Source organism: Protopterus annectens, chromosome 2.part0, assembly GCF_019279795.1.
Source record: "Protopterus annectens isolate FY-2018-M chromosome 2.part0, PAN1.0, whole genome shotgun sequence".
In the NCBI taxonomy this organism is placed as follows: domain Eukaryota; kingdom Metazoa; phylum Chordata; order Ceratodontiformes; family Protopteridae; genus Protopterus; species Protopterus annectens.
In genome coordinates, this window is record NC_056728.1 from 4,686,089 (window position 1) to 4,708,342 (window position 22,254).

The 22,254-nt window shown below is 41.6% G+C and overlaps 1 protein-coding gene across 2 annotated transcripts in view; it reads right to left on the reverse strand.

The window, feature by feature from the left end:
• Nucleotides 1–22,254, reverse strand: part of PCNX3 (pecanex 3) — a 2,517,385-nt gene that overhangs the window by 1,794,501 nt on the left and 700,630 nt on the right. For both annotated transcript variants that reach the window (XM_044060478.1, XM_044060477.1), the window contains exon 6: nucleotides 9,786–11,468. In XM_044060478.1, coding sequence (XP_043916413.1) covers nucleotides 9,786–11,468 — 1,683 coding nt within the window. The remainder of the gene's footprint in view (nucleotides 1–9,785; nucleotides 11,469–22,254) is intronic.

Sequence of the window (22,254 nt, forward strand, 5' to 3'; positions counted from 1 at the left end):
CAGTAATTTAGAGAAAAAAAATTAAATATGCTCAATAAATGAAACACTGAAGGGATATATCAACCCAAATAACAAAGGCTAGAAAAACAGAAGCAACAACTTTTAACTAGCTATTCAGATGAACTGATAAAGTACAGTTTTGTACCTACCATAAATGTAGATGTTAGAGTGTATGCGCTGCTGCAGTCATTACACTTGGGTTATCCTGCCATCAGGCGGTTCCCCCAGTCGGCCTGAGTTCCAAAGTCGTGGACCGACGTCAGTTGCTGACACCTCCTCCCTGACGTCAATGCGACAGGGGTATATAAGATGCAGCCGACGCCATTTGCTTCAGTTTTTCTTGCCCCAGATGTCAGGTGCCTCTAAATAGGTAGGCAATTCCAATTGCTAATAAAACATACATAAGAAAAGCAAAAAACAACTTACAGCTACCAGCAAATACTCCCCATAGGTAGTAAGGGTAGAAGACATAGGCACGTACCAGCCAGTAAGAGAGGAAGGAGGGTGGGTAACCTGGACTGCAGCAGTGTATACACTCGAACATCTACATTTATGGTAGGTACAAAACTGTACTATGTTCATTGTGTTACACTGCTGCAGTCATTACACTTGGGTAGAATCCCAAAGATGAGGTAGGGTGGCTGGTTCTATAAGGCATTAGGGGTGGCTATAAGGTCCTGCAGCACTGCAGTGGCGAAGCCAGCTCTGGATTTAGAGTATAGAGGCAGATGGTAATGCTTGGTGAAGGTATGTACAGAACTCCAAGTTGCTGCTTCCAAAATATCCTCGGTAGGTACTCCCCTGAGGTAGGCAGTTGAAGTGGCTGTTGCCCTGGTGGAGTGAGATCTAATGCTGCTAGGTACAGGTTTTCCATGGTATGTGTAGCACAAACGTGTACAATGTCCTATCCATTTTGAAATAGTCCGTTTTGAAATGGCTTTTCCCTGTGCTCCTGCAGCATATGCTACCAATAATTGCTCAGATTTTCTGAAAGCTTTGGTTTTGTCCAAGTAGAAGCGTAACTGCCTGTGAATGTCCAAAGAGTGCAGTAGTCTCTCCCCTTTATTCTGTGGTTTAGGATAAAAAGTTGGCAGGTGAATAGTTTGGTTTAGAGCCACACTGGATACCACCTTTGGCATAAACGTAGGGTTAGTTCTTAAAGACACCCTGTCCTGGTGGAAAATGAGGAAAGGTTCCACTGCCATTAGTGCCTGTAATTCTGAAACTCTTTGTGCTGATGTTATTGCCAGGAGCAGAGCAGTTTTCCAAGAGATATATTTTAATTCTGCTGTTAGCTGGCTCAAAAGGAGGTAAAGTTAGTTTTTCCAAAACAAAGCTGAGGTCCCAAGTTGGGAGTAGGTGCTCTACGGGGCGGTCTTATGTTTTTAGCCCCTCTGAAGTACTGTTTTAACAGAGGATTAGAGAAAATTGGTGGATCCGTGTTGTAATGAGCACAGATGGCAAAGGTGTGGATCTTGATGGATGAGAAGGAGAGGCCTTTGTCCAGCATCTCAGTTAAGTATTGTAGTATCTGAGGAATGTTTGGGACAAGAGGGTCAAGGCTGTGAGCTTGGTTCCAGGCACAGAATCTCTTCCATTTATCCGAATAGGCTTTCCTGGTACTTGGCCTTCTGGCCTCCAGAATGACATCCATAACAGCTTTGGAGAGAGGCATTGCTTGCTTGACTAAGGAATCTTCCATGCAGCTAGGTTTAAGGTCTTTAGCTGGCTGTGTAGTATTTCACTGTTGTGCTGAGTCAGCAGATGTGGGATTTGAGACAAAATCCAGGGTGGTTCTTGTGCTAAGCTCCTTAAGATTGGGTACCAGTGCTGGCGTGGCCAGTCTGGTGCAATCAGGATCATCTTTGGCTCTTCTTGCCTGGCTTTTATGAGTACCTTTGGCAGGAGAGGTAGTGGTGGGAAAGCGTATACTTGTAGGTTCTCCCAGCTGAATGAGAGGGCATCCACTTTCCATGCTTGTGGATGGTAACTCCTTGAGCAGAATTTTTGTAGCTGGCAGTTCATTAGGGATGCAAACAGATCTATGTCCAGGCTCCACCATTTCTGTGTTATCATTCTGAATATTTGTGGATTCAATTCCCATTCGTGGGGATCCATGATGTTTCTGCTTAAGTCATCTGCCAGTGTGTTTTTCTCTCCTGGCAGGAATTGTGCTTGCAGATGAACTTGAAGGTTTATAGCTGTGTTCCACAAGGTCATGGCTGGTCTGCATAGGGGGTAGGAGTGAGTGCCCCCTTGCTTGTTTATGTACCACATAACTCTGGTGTTGTCTGTCTTTATCAGTAGTTGTCCTGGATGCAGCAGGTCCTTGAAAGCTATAAGGGCATTTTGTACAGCTAGCATCTCTTTTTGATTGATGTGAACATGCCTTTGTTCTGCGGGCCACGTGCCCTGAATACATTTGCCTGCCATGTGTGCTCCCCAGGCGTAATCCGATGCATCTGTTGTCAGTGTTTGCTTGGCTGTGGGCTGTGTAAAAGTCTGTCCCTTGTTGAGGTGACAAGCTTGAGCCCACCACTGAAACTCCTGTTGAAGGCAAGGGATTAGTAGTACAACTGTTTCCAAACTTTGACAGTGTTGTGACCATACATTCTTTAGGTACCATTGTAGTTTCCTCATATGCAGTTTGGTATATGGAATTAGTAGTATGCAGGATGCCATGTAACCCAAGGCCTGCAGAACTTTTCTTGCATGGAGTTGGGTCTTTGTTGCCATCAATTGAAAGCATTGAGTCAGTTGTCCTTGCTTGTCTGGCGTGAGATAAGCCATCTGGGCCATTGTGTTCAAGCTGGCACCCAGGAATATAATCTCTTGTGAGGGCACACGTTTTGATTTCTTTTCGTTTACTGTGTACCCCAGGCAACTTAATAACTTTTTTACAAATGCCAGATGCTCTAGAAGAATGTCCTTGCTCTCTGCTTGAATCAGGCAGTCGTCCAGGTACGGATAAATTTGAATTCCTTTCTGTCTGCAAAATGCAATTACTGGTGCCAGGCACTTTGTGAAGGCCCTGGGTGCAGCAGATAAGCAAAAGGGCAGTGCAGAGAATTGGTACTGTATTGAACCAGCTATGAATCGGAGGTATCTTCTGCAGTTTTGTCTGATAGGGACATGCAGGTATGCCTCCTTGAGGTCCAAAGTCATGAGTCAAGGTTTCTTGCCCAGGATGAGAAGAAGCTGCTGTAATGTCAACATTTTGAATTTCGGAACATCCAGGTAAGTGTTTAGAGATGAAAGATTCAGAATGGGCCTCCAGGCTTTGTCCTTTCTGGGTACCAGAAAGAGTCTTGAGTAAAATCCTTGTCCTTGCTCCTGTGATAGTACCTTTTGAATAGCTCTCATATCCATGAGTGTTGTAATTTGTTTTTGAGCCTCTGCCCATTGATTTGGTGGCAGATTTGGCATTCCTTTTAATCTCAGCAGAGTGTGAAAGTGGAACCTGTAACCTTGAAATACAATGTTGAGAACCCATTTGTCTTTGGTGATCATTTGCCAATTGTGGTAGAAGAGTGCCAGTTTTCCTCCTAAGGGGGCTGCCAAGAGGGATTTGTTTGGCAGCTGTAGTGGGAAGTCATTGGAGCTGCTTTTTATATGGTTGGGGCCTGTCTTCCCCTTCTTTCTGGCCTGATGCAACCCATTGTCGAGGCCTATAAGGACCTTGTGTTTGACCTCTACCTCTTGGACGTCTGTATCTTCCCCTTTGAGGTCCGTCTGTAATTGGAAAGGACCAATTTTTAGTTGGCCGGTTTCTGCTAAATCTAGGAGGCTGAACCTGTAAGAAATCCTTCACCGTTTGCATAGATTTTGCCTTATCCTCCATTTTCTTTAATACCTCTTCTGCCTTAACTCCAAATAACACATCCTGCTGCAAAGGTGCATCCAATAATTTTGCTTTAACATGATCTGGTAACGTATGTTCTTTTAACCAAGCATGCCTTCTAATGACAGAGCCTGTAACTGCTGCTCTGCAGGAGGCCTCTAGAGAATCAAAACCACATTGCAAAGTATGCTTTCCCACTTGTTCAGCTGCATGCAATAAATCCAGCATATCTTTAAAATTAGGAGGATCTGATTCTGGAAGCATTTTCGGTTCAACTGAGACAGTAAAAATTGCTAATATTTTAGCATGTGAAACTGGGAATTTAAGGCCATCATTGCTAAGGTTGCAGACGTATATACTTTCTTTCCCCATCTGTCTAATGCTCTGGAATCTCTGTCAGAGGGGAATGGATTCTTGGCTGATGAGACCTTAACTCGTTTGGGTCCCTGAGAAATAGTTTCAGGGTCAGCTACAAGGCTTTTATACAGAATTTTATGGGAGTCAGGGACTCTGTAGTATCTGTCAGGTTTACCAGGGGCTGGAGGTAAGGAATCAGGATTTAAGCCGGATTCAGTATACTTTCTTTCCCCATCTGTCTAATGCTCTGGAATCTCTGTCAGAGGGGAATGGATTCTTGGCTGATGAGGCCTTAACTCATTTGGGTCCCTGAGAAATAGTTTCAGGGTCAGCTACAGGGCTTTTATACAGAATTTTATGTGAGTCAGGGACTCTGTAGTATCTGTCAGGTTTAACAGGGGCTGGAGGTAAGGAATCAGGATTTAAGCTGGATTCAGTATACACATCATCCACAATATCCAACACTGGCGGAATAGCAAGGGGTCTGTGTTGAGGTAATAAAAGTAAGTCTCTGAGCCTTTTCTTGGATTCTGAGTAATCCTGGCCTTCCCAGTGGAAATGCTCCCTCATGGTATGTAGGGTTTCCCCAAAGGAGTAGTCCTCAGGTGGTGAGGCTGATGGAATTGATTCCTCAGCATCAGAATCCTCATAAGGGGGTAAAGAGTATCCTAGGTCTGAGGATGAATCAGAAGAGATGGACACCTGGTCGGATGAGTCGTAGTCTGCATCCTGTCTAGGCCTTTTATCAGGAGGGGGATGGGACCCCCTGATCAGAGTGATTAGGTCTTTGGCCATTTTGAGCATTTGTTTCTTAGGCATGGAGGCCTGTCCTGGAGAATGCTGTATTTGTTTCTTTAATTTTAAAGGAGGCTTAGACTTAGCTGAGGGTTTAATGCTTAACTAAGTAGGTCTGAAGACACCCTCTGAAGCTGTGGGTTGCTCAGCTACTCCGGATCCCTCTGAAAGGTTAGTCCCGGTAGGCTGAATAACTTGTGTACCCCGAAGGCCCAGCCATCTCCACGTGGGAGTCAGAGGCAGCCTGTGGTTCTACAGAAGCGGTCGTCAGGGGCTGCGAAGGCACCTCGCTGAAAACCGGAGAACCGGCGACTGGCCTAGACGAGGCTTCGTCATCAGTTTTAGGCCTCGGATGCCTATCCTTGTCTTTGCGCTTTTTGTGTATTCCGGTCGTCGGTAGTTCCGACGGCATGGTATAATTTAATTTTCTACCAAAATAATGTCGGGCAAAATCAAACCAACGTTTAATAGTGCGCTTGTTAAACCTAGCACAAAACCAACAACCAGTGACGTCGTGGTCTGGGCCTAGGCATGGGATACAATAGGAATGGAAATCCTTATGAGGTATTTGCTTCCCACAAGAAATACAGTTATTAACTTTTACTGACATTGGTCTGAGGCAAGAAAAAGTTTCCCCAACTGGGTACTTAGCTTTGTAGAAGACTTCGGTTCTGGATTCGGAATGAAAATCTCAGGAGACGGCCGACCGGCACTTGCGAACTGCTTTTGCTTCGGGCACCGCGCGGCAAGAAAGACTGAAGAAAATGGTGTCGGCTGCATCTTATATACCTCTGTCGCACTGACGTCAGGGAAGAGGCGACAGCAACCAACGCCGGACCAAGACTTTGGAACTCAGGCCGACTGGGGAACCACCTGATGGCAGGATAAGCAGTGTAACACGATGAACATCTGCAAAAATCTTGAAATTAAGAAAAGGCTGACTGAGTTTGACGCTTCTCAAGAAGCCCCGTTTCAAAAAATAGAAAATCAGAAAACAGAGTCTACAGAAAACCTGAGATTTTCTGTTGTACCAGAGAAACTGGAAGGAACAAACTATTAATGTTATGAAAGTACAAATAAACTAGAATAGTGTTGTTTAATGAAAGGACGTGTGTGTGTAATCCAAACATGGCCAAGCAACCAAGACCTAACCTATATTAGTAAAGATGCAATAGTATCTGCAGAAAGAGTTGTCCCCGACAAAACAACATCAGAAAGGAAATGTATTAAAACTGGAGACACTACACTGTTTGCGGAAAATGATTCCTCACTGTACACAAAACAGAATAGAAGCAAATTTACCCCAGCAATCAGGAAATGTCAATAGGCAGATGTGAGATTTAAGCTGCTTCATCCAACTATCTTCAGAATATTGTTTTCCTGGGTGATCAAGGTAATTTATCTTAACTTTTATTCATGTGGCAAGCATATTTAACATAACATGTGCAATCCTCATGCATGGTGTCAACTATTATTCCCTTGATGGCTGACTGTATAATTATACCTTCTCTCCACCTTATATAATCCACCTTTATATAAAAAAATGCAGTCCAGAACTAAAGCTTACAAAAGCAATATTACAATCAGCTATTTACACTGACCCATTCCAACTTCAACCCCCCTTCTGTGCACTGGTATAGTCTTCCTTTACCGTGGCCCATCCTTCATTCCCCTGACTTCAGCTCCCTCTGCCATTTCCTACAGCTCTTGCCAAGGTTCATTCAGTATGACCTGTACGCTTCCTTCATGGCTTCTTTGTGACATACACCAAACCTATAACACAACACAGTAATAAACCTTTCAACTCTATACCCCCCTTCCCCTTGTCCCTTTCAGAACTATTTACACAACCCTAAGATATGGTTTCTCATGTCTTATCCTGTCTGACAGATGGCATTATGCATGTCTCTCTGCTGGGCTCTCTCCCTCATATTACCCTGCTATCCTCACTCATGTCCAGTCTCTCATAAGTTCTACCACATCAACTTTATCTGGGTAGTTATCCTCCTCTCCCCCTTCCCCAACTCTGCCTTTGTAGTTCCCTTCATCTCTTCCAATATGGACCCACAACTTGGTTGGTTATTAGTCTTCAATCTTATAATCTTTTTGCCCACTATCATTAGGAGTCCTATCAATGATATTTTATGCCTAGCTATTTTAATTCCTGGATCCCAATTCAACAGAAAAAAGATTTTCAGACAACTGTACCTTACCTTCTGTCAATTTTGTCACCATATTCCACATCTCCCCTTCAAATCATCTAACTCTTTACAGTCCCAAAATATATGTACCCATATCCTTTCCCTGGCCTCCACACATCTCCAACATCTGTTCAAGACAATCAGGTACATACAATGCAATCTCTGCGCTGTATAAAAGTATTTGTGCAGGCATTGCCACACAAATATTCTAAACGTCTTAGCTTTAGTCAAACATCTACTCAAGAGACAGATATCTTACCCAAACTCCTTGTCTATATCTTGGAGAGAGAGCATTCTTGACTTGCCAGTGGCATACTTAGCCCTTTATTTACTCATGCAATCAGCTTCTTTTGATTAGTTTCCAGCTTCCAGTATTAACCACGCTCAATCTCTCTCTAATAATGCCCACTTAGCATATAATGTGTCTGCAGCCTTAAATAACCCCGCATAATCTATATATAATCTACTTGGTATTCCAAATTCTTTCTGTGCTTGTGTCCAGGTTGCTACCTCCCTGCAACTGAATGATTTGATCCCCAATACTTGGGATCCATGTTCAATTGCCACAATGACCCTGCATCCTCTTTAATTTGCTGGGTCGAATGCTGCAGACCTACTGTACCATGAATTCACTACCTTCTCATGCAGAGATCTTCTTGCCAGCTCCTGGAAGGCCTCACCCCATCTCCATTACTTTCCCTTCTCATGCTTTCTAAGGATCCAAAACCCATTTCCATTGTGACCAAACATTTGTCTTTCTTGCTCTTTTAAAATTTGCTCCCACTCAGTGTCATGGTGCTGATCTTGTGGTAAACATGGCAATCTTCTAAATCAAGAACCATATCATCCAATTGCAATCTCTGGTCCATGTTGGTTGCCATGTGTTCAGGCCACCCCCGCTGTTGTGATGTTACTTCTTGTTGTAGCTGCTTTTTACTTCTTTTTGTACCCTTACTGCTCGATTTCCATAACACCATATGTGTTCAAGTCTTTTTCCGCCCTTTCTAGTGTTATAACCGAATAAATCAGAAGTGTTGTCTGTACCCTGGGGATACCAGCATCCAGTGGCACTCACTAGAAAACAGTTTATGATTGCTCTATCAAACCAGAAGTGATTAAACTTTTTTTTTATACAGAACATGTTAAGGAGGAAATAAAAAAGTTAATCCAACAATGACTGAACCAGCAAACCAAAGGGGTCTCCTCTTCTCAAAAAAGCCCATTCAGAGTCTTTGCTAGTGAAACCTTTTCCATTGTTACTGAAGAAAATGCTTGAAAGACGGCATAGGAACAGACACGAAGAATCAGGAATACGCTGAACTTGTCCTAGAGACTAGTGTCGGGAGGCTGAAATTATCAGGAAGACCACACTGAATGAAATTAGTGAACTGAGATACAATAAATCAACAGATCCGGGGGGGGATAAAGACAGACACATGAAATACGGCTTTGCAAGAAAATGTGATTGAAAAAAAATGTTGACTTTGTTAAACTTCTTGGTGAACTATAAAGCATTTACGCCACTTTATATAGTTAATGTTTAGAAAGTCACTGAAAAATATAAAGTAGTAACTGTAAAAAAGTGTTTGCTCTTAGTATTTGTATAAAATGTTTTACTATGTAGATTATATTATAAAGCAGTTTTGCATTGTATGCAATCAGCAATATTTTAAACATGAGGTGGAGATATCTTATAAATGGCTGTTATATATGTTAAAGCAAACAAGGACTTTTTGTATATACAGGCTTTACACCATAACAATGTAAGAAAGGCTGGTCAGAAGTAAGTTAAAGCAATACAACATTGCACCAGGATTCCTCACTCTCTACACCAGCACTGAACATGGGGTAGTGTAATTTCAGAGGATTCAGGAGAACCCAGCAAATCTGGTGAACGAGGAAAGGTACTGGTGGCAGCCAATGGTCAGCTGTGGAGTAAAAGGGCAGCAAAGAATAAAAAATGGACTTGCCCCAACAGGGTATAAAATGTATGCCTTCAACTTCTGACAGCTCTGAAATACAACCCTGAACTTACAATATGAGCACTAACACAGATTCCTGTTCTCAGCATTTTTACCTGTGATCTTTCTCCAAGCAGTAAGGTAGGCTGAGTATTTCTTCTTTCTGCATTTTTCAGCAGTCAGAATGAAATGCTGGCATTTAGAGAAAGGTTTCACATCATGCTCCTTTCCCAAGCAAAGCACGCAATACCAGCATGAGGTTTGGCTACTGGCTAGTGCCTCATGAGGACTGCAATGTTTTTTAACACCTTCTGTCACTGCAATGTGTTAACTATTCACAAACTACTTAAATATCAACATCCAGACTATGCTAGTGGCAGAAATGAACTTGCCAAGCTAAGAGGCTAGTCATGCAATCCTACTGCAGTAAATGAAGGACTCCAAAATGCATAGCTTCAGAGAAAAAAAGAAATGAAAGAGGAAAGATATCCCAAATTCAAACCTGAGATGAAATGACCAGGGTCCCCAGTATCACATTTGGGTGTGGTTTGTTAGACAAAATGGCAACAACACATACTAGGTATTAAAATCCACATATATTTAAAACACATGCATACATATAATCCTTACCACCACCAATTGCTCCCTCCTCCACTAATCCTGCTCTCCACCCTGCTTGGTTAGCAGACTGATTCCAAGCACTGCCAATCGATTCAAGTCTGTGTCCAAACCCATTCTGAGTCATCAAATCTCCACCCCTTGCTTCCAAGTCAGACTTTGACATTACTAAGCCTCTTACAGCTTCAGCACCTGTAGGTTTTATTTGCTCATTAACATTGGCTGTTGTGGCACCATCCATACTGAGAACACGGGCATGCGTTTTAGCACTGGCAGTGCTTGAACTTCTATGAGGGAACGTCCTTTTGCTTCCATTTCCATCAGGAAGGGCAGACTCAGACTCTGCCTTGGGTGCTGCTCTTTTGTGCTGTACATTCACTCTTTCAACCTCTGGAGAACAACAAGATGTACTAGAAGAGCTGTCACTGCTATAGTTGTGCTGGGAATGCAAACTAGATGTTCTACTAATGTCACTAGCATCACTAGAGTCCTCATCCTCAAAAAAGCATTCACTGTATGCTTTACTGCCCAATATGGTCCTAATAGGCACATATTCCCTGTGGTAGCCGCAGTCAAAACTACTACTTCCCCGTTTTCTTGATGGCTTTTTCCTGCTTGACTTGTGCCCAGAGCCCCGTTTTAATGAGTTCAGATCCTTTGGTCTTACCACCTGTTCCATGTCAGCAGAAAACCCTGAACTAATTTCCAGGTCTGGAAGAATAGGTTCTGAAGCCCCTATTCCACTATTTATCACACAAGCAATCAAGTTTAAGCCATTCTGTAGGTCCTTAGTCCTGAATTTAGTGTCTGCTACCATTGCCGTGTCAGCTAAAGCACTTGTGGTGGTTATATCAGGTTGAACTGTACTAGAAGGTACATCCAATGACCCCTGGTCCAAAGGGTCAATTTGAACTACAGTATCAGAGGATATTAGTGTATTCTGGGTATCACTGTTCTGGCTGACAAAACTCAGCTCGGCTAAATCACTAAATAAATCACCATGATCTGGTGATTTTAAAAGCTCACTGTCTGAAAGTGCATCTGTGTCACTCCCCTCTTTCGCTCCTGTGCAATCTTTTGCATAATGTCCTTGCAAGTCCTCTTCAGCAGATGTACCACCTGGGCCTGAGGAGTGGCCAAGGGAAGGACTTTCTAACTGGGTAGAGTTGGTTTTCTCACTTTTGTAACTGCTAAGTGTACTCAAAGTTTCCTTATCTGTTCCACTAAAACAACTGTCTGTGGACCCAGCTTTTACTGCTGCCAGATTTTTCAGACTGTCTTCTGATCTGTCAGACTCCAGTGTCCTAAAATCACTCAGTTTCCTCTTTTCTTTTGTACTACTAGTCCTTAGTATCTTCCCATCAGACAGTGGAAGATTCAGCTCTTCACTAAGGCTACTTTTGATTAAGGGACTCAAAGGAGTATCAGCCAAGCTATCTGACTCAACAGGGTTCCAGCTGCTGCTGTGCTCAGATACTCCCACAGGTGAAAAGATCTTGAGCGACCCTACTCCTGCTGTCTCAGAGGGCTCAGATTGGGGGTCCATGTTTTGATTGCCTGGAGGTGTGAGGAGAGGAAGAGCAGTTGGTGGTTTTCTTGAACAGCCTGCTGACATGTGATGACCTTCCACTTCTGAATGAAAAGATACATCAGTGACTGCTGCTGGGTCATGGCCTTTCTGTGATGCCTGTTCACCTGAAAATGAAATAAAATGTAGTTAACATGAATGGAATCAAAAGCATACTAAAACACATCTTAACAGGCAGTACCCTTTTTAAGAAAAATCTATTCAAGATCTCCGAAATAATACATCACTGGCAGTACTTAATGTTTAAGACATTATTCATGTATTATTAGTCGGCAACTTGATATTTTCAATACCTCTTGTAGAAAGAGAACTGTCAACACTAGAAACCCAGCGCATGTTCCTATTGTTTGTAGTTTTCTCCTTAACTGTTCAATACAGATCCTTATCAAACTATAGCACACCCTCCCCTTCCTTCTCCTACCTTTATTTGTAAGTTATCATTGAAGATCATTATTTCAGTGTGAATATAACCCTTACCTAAGCATCTTACTTTAACTTTGCACTTGAATTACTAAGTTCTAATGTACAGACACTACCCACCACAAAGAAACAGCAAAGACTACTACATAATTACAGCTTGAGCAAGTGGTGCCCCCCGCTCCAAACTCTAATCTATGACCCTTAATATGGAATCCTACAATTAGAAAAACATTTGGAAACAGTTGGCATTGAATTTGGAGGTCAAAGTTGAGGCAGGGGCATAACTATTCCTACATCAAAACTACAGTAACTCTGCAATAAGAATAAATTTACAGGAAACAGGGATAAAGCTCCCATCATAGATGGTGTAAAAGTATGGTCACTGAACGGCTATTTTAAAGAGTGATCACAGTTTTGTCTCTGACTTCTATACTCTTTCAAGTTCTGAAATATCAGAGCTCAAATGTCAAATCACCATTCTTTCCACCAAATAAATATTTAATAACCTGGAGAAGTGTAAACACATCCCCTGTTCACTAAATGTATTACACCGCTCTCATGCTGGTACCTTTACCAGAAGACTTGGTTTCATGACCTGTTTCCAAACTATCTTTGGAATACTCATGCTGGAAAAATGTTTCAGTTTAAAAACAGAGGTTAGCAGTTTGAAAGGCTCTCAACCAGATTACACATATTTTGAATACTTTCTAGTCTGGAATCAAAATACATTGTCCAGATTAATCATTGCTTAACTAGAGTATTGGGTCCATTAAAGCTACCCACTTACCAAGTGCATCCACAGGTTACAGCTCCTCACAGTCTTGTAAAGTTGCTTTTCTTGGCATTTATTTATTTTTTCTCTTTGTTTTGGCAATATTAGCTAAACTGATAAATTCATCCATGCTTTCTGAACTGCCCATCTTACATCAAACAGAATGATAATACACAGCAAGGTAAACAAAAAATTATCAAATTCAACACTGATTCTTTCTAAAGTTTCTTGATGATACAATAGAATGTAATTAAGTCTCCATTCTAAGACAGTTAGGTTATCTTGAGGTTCTATCTTAAATGAAATCAGTGAATGATCTAAGAACATTCTATGCTCTGTAATATGTGTACTTTTATTGGAAAAGCTTGCTTATGGAGCAGAAAAATTGGTACTTTTCCATTATCGGGGCAACAGCTGTAATCACCATTTGGAATGTTAGGCCACAGTCGCAATGATCACACTGCTGCCGCTAATGCGTATACAATACACAAAGAATAAAACGTCACCTTTACTATTCAGTAACAGAACCAAGTATGGCATATGTGAAAGCAGCACTGGGATCTGAATGGTGATACGTTTTGTAGCTTTGTTTCCACAAAACACAGCAGCTTTAGTTTTTTTTTTTTTTTTTTTTTGTCCGACAAATTGTTCTAAATAGCTTGGACTTAATTGTTTTGTCTGTATAGTAAACAGTGTTTATTTATATGGTTAATGTAGACATTATGTGACAATGCAGAGGTTGAAATGATAACTTACTTTTCGGTTATCAGGTTTTGCATCAACATGCATTTTCTGAACAATAGTGAAATTATATACCTGGCATTACTGATTCAGTATGAACCTCCATAATTTACGTCCTCAATTAAAAAAATAAAAATTGGGGACGGACAGAGCACAAACATGCATTAAAAATCAGAGACAGCTGACATGTACGCGGACTTAACCAAGACTCTCATATTTCCAAACTAAAGAGAACACAAACATCTGCTGTCTGAATTGAATGTAATCCCAGATTTACTCTAAAATACCTGAACGTAAATGACGGTGTAGACCCGTGAGCTAAAACTTTGCTGTTCTCCCACAAAAAAGTAAGTCAAGTACATCTGCATGATGTCCTACCATAGAATCGGAGCCAGTGATGATCCAGTGAAGTAGGAAAGCGCACGTCAAATACGGAGAGATTAGTAATTTCCCCCTTTGCCATGTTATAAAAACGTTAGCTACCAGAATCCAACAATAGTAAACCCTTCAGTTCGGGTTCCACAGGATAAACATACACTAAAAAGTCACAAGTACTTCAAACTACTTGTACATATGAAAGCTTGGAAACCTGATATGAGATTTAAGAGAAAGATCTGACTTACACTGTGATGACATCCAGAGTACCTACATTTCAAAAACTGACTGACTGATCATGATCTCCGTTCTTTAAAAAAAAAAAAAAAAAAAAAAAAAACTTATACCAGGGAAAAACAAGTAAAATCAGAACCACCACAACTGTTGCTCCATTAATGGAAAAGTACCGAAAAATCCAACCTTACCCAAAACTTTTGGTTTGAAGAGTAAACGGTTTAAGCCCTCTTTTTGGGGAAAGGGAGCTATATAGGAGTTGTACAGAATGTTGCTCACCATTGCTTCAAGTTAAATTTTAATGTCTTTGCTTGGTCTTTGTCGAGTTAAAAAAAAACAAAAAACTATTGCACATGTCATAAGGAGACTATTGTTGAATTTGAATCACTAACAATCATATACACCTGTCAACTGTCCAGATTTTTACCTCATATTTTTTGTCTGTTCCTCGTAAAATTTATCGTATTCTGTCAAATCACGGAGGACTGAAATCACTAAACAATAACAGACATTTCAGTTTCATACTTCATATCCTTCTGAAAATGCATGCTCATGCAACACTTATTATTCTAGCAACTTTCTAAGGTCATTCTATCTTTGTGGAAAACCAAGTAAAGTGGTTTAGAATAAGAGCAATATTTAAAATCTGCCCTTCATTTTAGGCTACTGAGCCCCTGCCTCCTCTATTTGTTTGGGCTTTAGCTCAAAATCTTGGGCCAAGAGGTTGAGAAGTATGCCAAGAAGTGACATATGATATTCATTAAATATAGCCAGGAGTAAGAGTGTATGTAAAAAATCTGATTTTTAGCCATGTGTAAAATAAAAACGTAGCTATGGGAGCAATTTACATAGGTAATATACCAACAAGTAAAAAGTTATTACGTACCATAATGTTTCATCTGTGTTGTCGATCTTCATTCTTCCTCAAAAAGTGGGTTTGGATCCAATCTGCCAGATCCAACTTGGTCGATGCTAAAGCTCGCAGCCATCAAATCACTCGAGCTTCTCCCTAACCCACAATGCACCTACCAAATTACCGCAGATCTTGTTTACTGCTACAGTAGTGTAGGAAGATTAAGAAAAATTATGGAAAAAACATATCCAGAGTCACATACATTTTATATATATATATATATATATATATATATATATATATATATATATATATATATATATGGGTCACTGTTGTATTATCGAAAACACAATCCATCTAATTGTGTTTCCGATAATACACTTTAGCGAAAGTGCATATTGTCGACTATGCACTTTCGCTAAAGAAATCAACATAAAAAAAAAAAGTAAAAAAACCCCCACCATTAAACAGTGTTATGCAGGGGGGCAAGCCCCCCCTGCACCCCCCACCCCTACTTTATTATTCTCACTCCGAGATCGCACTACAGTGGGGGAAAAAGGAACATTCCTTTATCCCCACTGTACCACAATGTCAGCAATGGCTTCGTTAGTTGTAAATCAACACTATACGCTGATTTACAACTAACGGTGCATGCAAACTGCATGCTTTCTTTAATTTCCCACTCCCCATTTAGCAAAATTGCATTTTCGATAAAATGCACTTTCGCTAAATTGTGTCCACCAAAACACGGTCTCGATAAACCGTGTTTTGACATTGTGACAGTGACCCACATATATCTATCTATCTATATATATATATATATATATATATATATATATATATATATATATATCTATCTATATATCTATCTATCTATATATATATATATATATATATATATATATATATATATATATATATATATATATATATATATATATATATATATATATATATATATATATATATAAACCATGTAAATAGTCGTTCTTCCAGAAGCCAAGGGGGGGGGGGGTGGAAGGGGAGTTGAGGAAGAATCTAGACCGATAACATTGATGAAACGTTATGATAAAGTCTTTATCTGATGTTGTCAATCTTCATTCTATCCTCAACAGTTGGAACAGCATCCCTAGCTACCTGTATCCAGGGTGGACTCAAGGAAGGATATGCCTGAGCACCACAAAACCAAATGACTCCCCTACCTCTGGAGACCAGATCCAACTTGTAATGAGTGATAAAAGTATGGTGAGTAGCTCAAGTTGCTGCTGCACAAATATCGTCCATAGACATTCTTGACTGAAAAACCATGGAAATAACCATGCTTTCACGGGATATGTAATAGAAATGCCCAATTTAGCACAGACAAAGGAAATGCAATTAGTCAGCCACTTTGATACAGTGTTCTTCTTCGTCATTGGAAAATGGTTTTCCCAATTTTGGTTCAGAGAAGGAAACAAGAGTGTTGGTCTGCTTTCCAGATTTTTTCTGTTCTAGGCAAAAAGAATCGTAATTGTCTATGAACAGCCAATAAATGTAAGATGTATTCTCCTTTGTTGGTAAACTTGGGAAAAACACTGGTAACCTAATAGTTCTATTGATGTTGGACTTTGACACCACCTTTGGAAGAAATGGCAGGTTGGTATGCAAGGTCATTCTATCTTTGTGGAAAACCAAGTAAGGTAGTTTAGAAGATGGTGCCTGGATCTTGGAAATTCTTCTTGCAGAAGTAATGGCAACCAAGAAAATATTTTTCCATGCAAGATATTTTCAAGATCACATGTAGTTGCTGGTTCAAAGAGAGGTTGTGAGAGAGACTGAAGCATTAAATGCAAGTCCCATGGAGGTGTAGGGTCTTTAAAAGGAGGTTTTAGAAGAAGTGTCCCCTTTAAGAAGGCCTTGCTCAATTTGTGAGAAGCTACGGCTGCGTCATTAAAACCTGGATGGTAATTTAAAGTTGCTGCTAGCTGTACTTTAATGGTTGAAGAACTAGCACCGTTTTGAAATAGGTGTGCAAGGAAATCTAAAATGTGACTAATGGGAGCTGAAAACAAGGGAAGATTGTGTTGTTGAGCCCAAACAGCAAACCTTTTCCATTTACTGGAATATGTTTTCCTCGTCAAGGTTTTACTGGAAGACAAAATTATACTTCGGACACGTGATGAGAGCACAGATTGTCAGGCTAAAGGAACTGGAGAAGCCAAGCAGTCAGCTTGAGGTTTGGTATCTGTGTGTGTGTGTGTGTGTGTGTGTGTGTGTGTGTGTGTGTGTGTGTGTGTGTGTCACAGGTCAGGAATTGGATCTAGGTTCCATGGTGGTTGAACCAGGTAAGGCCACAGGAAGGGAAACCAAATTTGTAGAGGCCAACAGGGGGCAATGAGGATTATTGTGCTAATCAATCAGGCAACTTTCTGCAGAAATTTTGGAATCAATGGGGTTAATGGGAAGGCATAAAGGAGACCAGGGGCCAATCGTGAAGTACAGCATCATTCAGTGACTCCCCTGTGGAGGAATCAGGGCAAAGTAGTTGCTGTACTTGTTTACAGGAGAGGCAAAAAGATTGCAGCATGGCTGGCCCCACTGAAAGAAAATCTCTTCTGCCACTTTCTCGTTGAGACCCCACTGGTGTGGAAGAATGTACCTGCTCTGTTTGTTGCAATCATGATGGATCTCCCCAGGATGTGCATCACTAAAAGAAAGCACTTGGAAGAGTTTGCCCACTGCCAGACCATGCAGGCTTCATGACACAATGGATGAGATTTGGTTCCCCCTTGCTTGCTGATGTACCAGAAGACTGACATGTTGTCCGTTTGAATCGCAATCGTCCCAGTGAGAAGAACATCTTGAAATGTTCACAACACCGACAGCACTGCCCTCACCTCAAGAAAATTTATATGCAAATTGGCTTCTTCGGGGGACCAAGTATCCTGGACTATCTTCCCAAGATAACGACCCCTCACCTTATCTGGAAAGCATCCATGGTCACTATGGCTTTGAGCTGCTGGGGGATGAAGGGACGGCCAAGGATTGGATCCACCAACAGAGATCTCTTTTACAAGTGTTGGTAATTTTTATCTGGAACGACTGACTACTGGAAGACTGACTACTGAGTAGCCAACATCCATTGAAGGATCCACATGTAAACCCTGGCCAATGGAACTAAGCCTATCACTGTCACCATAAGGCCTAGAGTTAGAACTGTGCGGGTTGAGATTTATATGCTCTGTGCAACTTTCCTGACCTGTGACCTTATTGTTTGAACTCATTGTGGTGGAAGGGAAGCAATGTCAGTCTGTGTTGAGCAGCACTCCAATAAATTCCAATGTCTGAGTTGGAAGAAGTTGTGATTTACTCTAGTTTATGATTATTCATAGGAGTAAAATGGAGAATTGACTGAACCGTGACCATCCAGAACTTGGTTTGGTGAGCAGATTTGTTTAGATTTGTGAGATCCAATACTGCTCTCCAGTCCCCCCCCCCCTTTTTGGCACTAAAAAGAACCCTGAGTAAGTTCTGGATCCTATCTGGTCTGGTGGGACCTCTTAGATTACTCTTTTCTAGCAGCTTTTGAAACTGAATTGCTGCTTGATCCCTCTGACTGGGTGGAACATAGAGGATTTTTCTGGGAATTGGTGGTTGCAGCGAAAATGGTATTATATAACCTCTGGATATAATCCCCTGCACTCAACTACCTTTTAAGTCTAGCAAGGCTCTCTGGTGCAGGGATAAATATCCCCCAAATTGCCTCCAGAAGTGGACAGTCAGGCCTCCAATCAGCAGCACTGGCAGGGTTTATCAAAGAAAGATTCTGGTGAACCCTGGTTTTGCAGGCCACCTCTGCCATGAGGGCAACAATGTCCATTGGAGTTCTACCCTCTGCTCTTAGAAGCACATCCTCCACATGTCCCATGGAAAGGACCTTGGGACTTTTCGGACCAGATCTTTCAGCCACTCCACAGATTCTGGAGTAGTACCTTTGGTGGGGAGAAAAACATATGCCCACGGCAAACAAGGACTTTCCATCCTTTTCACACCTGGACGGCATTTTATTTACCTTTGGGCCAAAGAGAGTAGTTCCGTCAAAGGGGGCATTGACGAAACGAGTTAAATGGCTCCGCAAAATCACACAAGTGCATCTAGGCATGCCTCTTCATGGAAATGCCTGAATGCGCCACTCCAAAGGTCTCTTCCGCTATGTTGGAAACTAATCTCAAAGAACTATTGGATACTGACTGTAGGATTGCCAAATGAGAAGTCACCAAACCTTGAACCTCTGCAGAAATGGCTCCCGAGAGAGTAAGTATTTGCTAACTCCTTGGTCAAACCTCTCTGACGTCTGACAAAGTGTGCCAAATAGTTCAGCGACCACAAGGCAAAGGTCGCTGAACCAAAGACAATTCCCCAGTCTGTTCATCACCTGTGACTCTCTGTTGAGGGGATGGACAGTGCATTTCAGCTAGTTCTTTCTTTGTGCCCACAGCAACAACGATGGCATCAATTGTAACCCCTTTCCCCCAAAACTGACTGTCCAGTGGTGGTGCCATTATCCTGTCTGGTCTCCGAAGTATGTGTTCTATGGAGTCAGGTTCCTTCCATGCTGGCCTACAGACAATGTCTATGAGCTCATCAGCAGGCAGAGTCACCCAGTAAGTAGAGGGGCCAGTACCAAAAGCCTCTAGGAGGACAGACTCCTCCAGCGTAGGGTTGGAGGGAGTCCTTTCTGCTTAAGAATTTCTAGGACATCTCCAAAGGCAACATCTTCAGAGGGTAACAGTGGGGACCCTTCACTCTCACTGAAATCAGTGTCTTCAGTAATGGACTCCTGTGGGGAGTCTTGGTGCTTCCGCTTGCAAGCCTTCTTCCTGGGCACTTCCTCAATGGGATGCTCTGGGGAGGTCTCGGAAGATGAAGTCAAAATTCCCTTGGAGGGAACTTGAGGTTTCGGTACAGGATGTCCCTGAGGAGAAAGGTGGTGAGGCTCCAGGAGCTGGAACATCATGGTGGAATATGTAGTATCCGAGGGGGAGGGTTCGATCAGGACTGCTGAGGCAGAGAACACTCTCTTCGCAGCCTCAAAGGCAGAACTTGAAGGAGCCAGAAAGAGGCTTTGATCCGAAAAAGGTTGCTGAATCATCTGCTCTCTCTGCTCCATCAGCACCAACCCTTACGAGGAAGCCCGAGCCGAACTGGTCAGTACCAAGGTGTAGACGAATAGAGATGGCTCTGAAAACTTTGGAGTTGAATGCTGCACCCTGGATCTGGCAGGCAGGCTTCAGCTCACTCAGAAAGCTCTCAGGATTCAAAAGGAATGGAGATCTCAGAGATGATGTCTGATCCAAGGATACAAAGTTCTTCACATCCGCGAATGACGGATCTGGACAAGGATCTTGTGACTCTAAGACAATGTATGTTGTTAGAGTAGGAACTTGCGGGTGGGGGGGGTGGATAGTCAGATAACCTGACCCAGGGGGAAGCTGCCAAGGGAAAACCAATATGCCCCTGTGCTGAGAGGATCTTCATCACCACTCTCTCCACATCTTCTGAGAGACTTCTGAAAGAATGAGTACAGTAAATGGAGTGGGATGCTGGCCTCTGCAAAAAGGGTGATGGGAGTTTGTCAGGCACTGGATCCACTGACGGAGAATATCTGGTCCAAGGACAACATAGAGACTCCAAGGGTTCTGTCTGATCCTGTACATTAGAATCCAATGATTAACTCTTCTGATCCGACTTAGCCAATGCCAGATCCACAATGCCTGATTTATACTTAGTAGGATCTGAGGGAGCAGTTGGATCCTGAGCACCCATTTTCTTCTGATCCGGGGTTGACACCGGATCTTTTACATTTCTCTTCCGAGAATAGTCCGAGGAAGACTTGGATGAAGAAGAAGGCTACAACTTTTGAGACTGGGGTATGACTCCTCCAAAACAGGAGGGAATGAGGCCTTTCAATATCAATTTGTTTTTCCACTCAGTCAAAGCTCAGGGATTAAATCCGTGACAAATCTAGCAGTCCTCCTGTAAATGTAAAGGACCAAGCAGTACACACAAAGGGGGCACACATCCAACAGCGGCAACATATGAGCAAATTTGGAGCCCCTTTTGAAACCTGCAGGTTTGTCAGTCATCATGCAATATCTCGTACAGGAATAAGTTACTACAGCATACAGCAATCAAAATAGAAAAGGTAACTTTTTTCTTTTTTAACAGGACAGAAGAAAAACAGAAGGGGAGGGATGCCAACAATAGTATAAAGAGTTACAACACAGTTGTAAGGGGAGGGAGATACTAACAATAGTATCCGAGAGGACCAAGTACGAAAAAGGGAAAGGGCAGAAAGAGAAACAGCAGCAACAGGGAAAAACTTATTACTATAATTAAAAGAAAGGAAGCAAGGGAATATCAACAATGGTATTGAAGATTTTACAACAAAGTTGTAAGGGCAAGGGAGTCAAAAAGAAAAGAACAGTAGAGAATTTAAACTACTTAATGGGAAAATTTTTCAGAAAACTTTACTTATCTAATACAGCTCAAGAGAGACTGATAGACGACATGTGATGGCTAGAAGCAGAAAATGAGATCTGAAGTAATTTGGTAGGTGCGTTGTGGGTAAGGGAGAAGCTCGAGAGACTTGGGGGCTACGAGCTTTAGCATTGACAGAGTCCGATCTGACAGATCAGATCTGAACCTACTTGATGAGGATAGAATGAAGACTGACAACATCAGATCAAATTTTACATTGAGATCTCTAACCATATCAGCAATTTGTAGGACACAACCCCTTTTAATAATTACTGCTACATTCCATCTACTGGTATTTCCAGCAACAAAAAAATTGATTACAGACATGTTATCAGAATATTCCAACCTACTAAAAGCCAAGTGCAAGAAAATAATACTTGAACCCATATTATATAAAGGGTGCCAAAATAATTTTCTTTAATGTGCTAATTGGATGCCACTGAGTCAAGATGTCACTTCAAATGTCATGTATCTGTAGCATGACTAATCCAAATTTCTAACCGCAGGGAAGCACTTGGATTTGATGTTATAATAAACTGCATTTACACCTCTAACAGAAGCAAATAAAATGCAAACAGTGATAAAAAGAACCCAATTTATAATCTCGGGTAGCTTACTACTCTGTTTGAACCTTACTTGAAAAGGAAAAAGCAAGTATGTCAATATCAATAGTCTTACTACCAGCATCCTCCCCTTGGATCTAATCCTGTCAACCAGTAAAGGCACAGGCTGCTAATAATTACAATTACATATTAGGTACACCCTGTGGTTATGTTAAGTGCTGTCTGGTTTTGTCTTATCTTTATAGCTCTCTCAGCTGGGAAAACACTTGAATGCTTTCAGAAAATATTTCCTGCTAGAGACAAGTGAACCAGACAAAACTGTTTACTGGGGAAAAAGCCTTATAATATTATTTTTTATTTACTTACTTTCTCTTAAAACTTGTTACTACATTAAGCCAATGGCCTTAACAGTCACT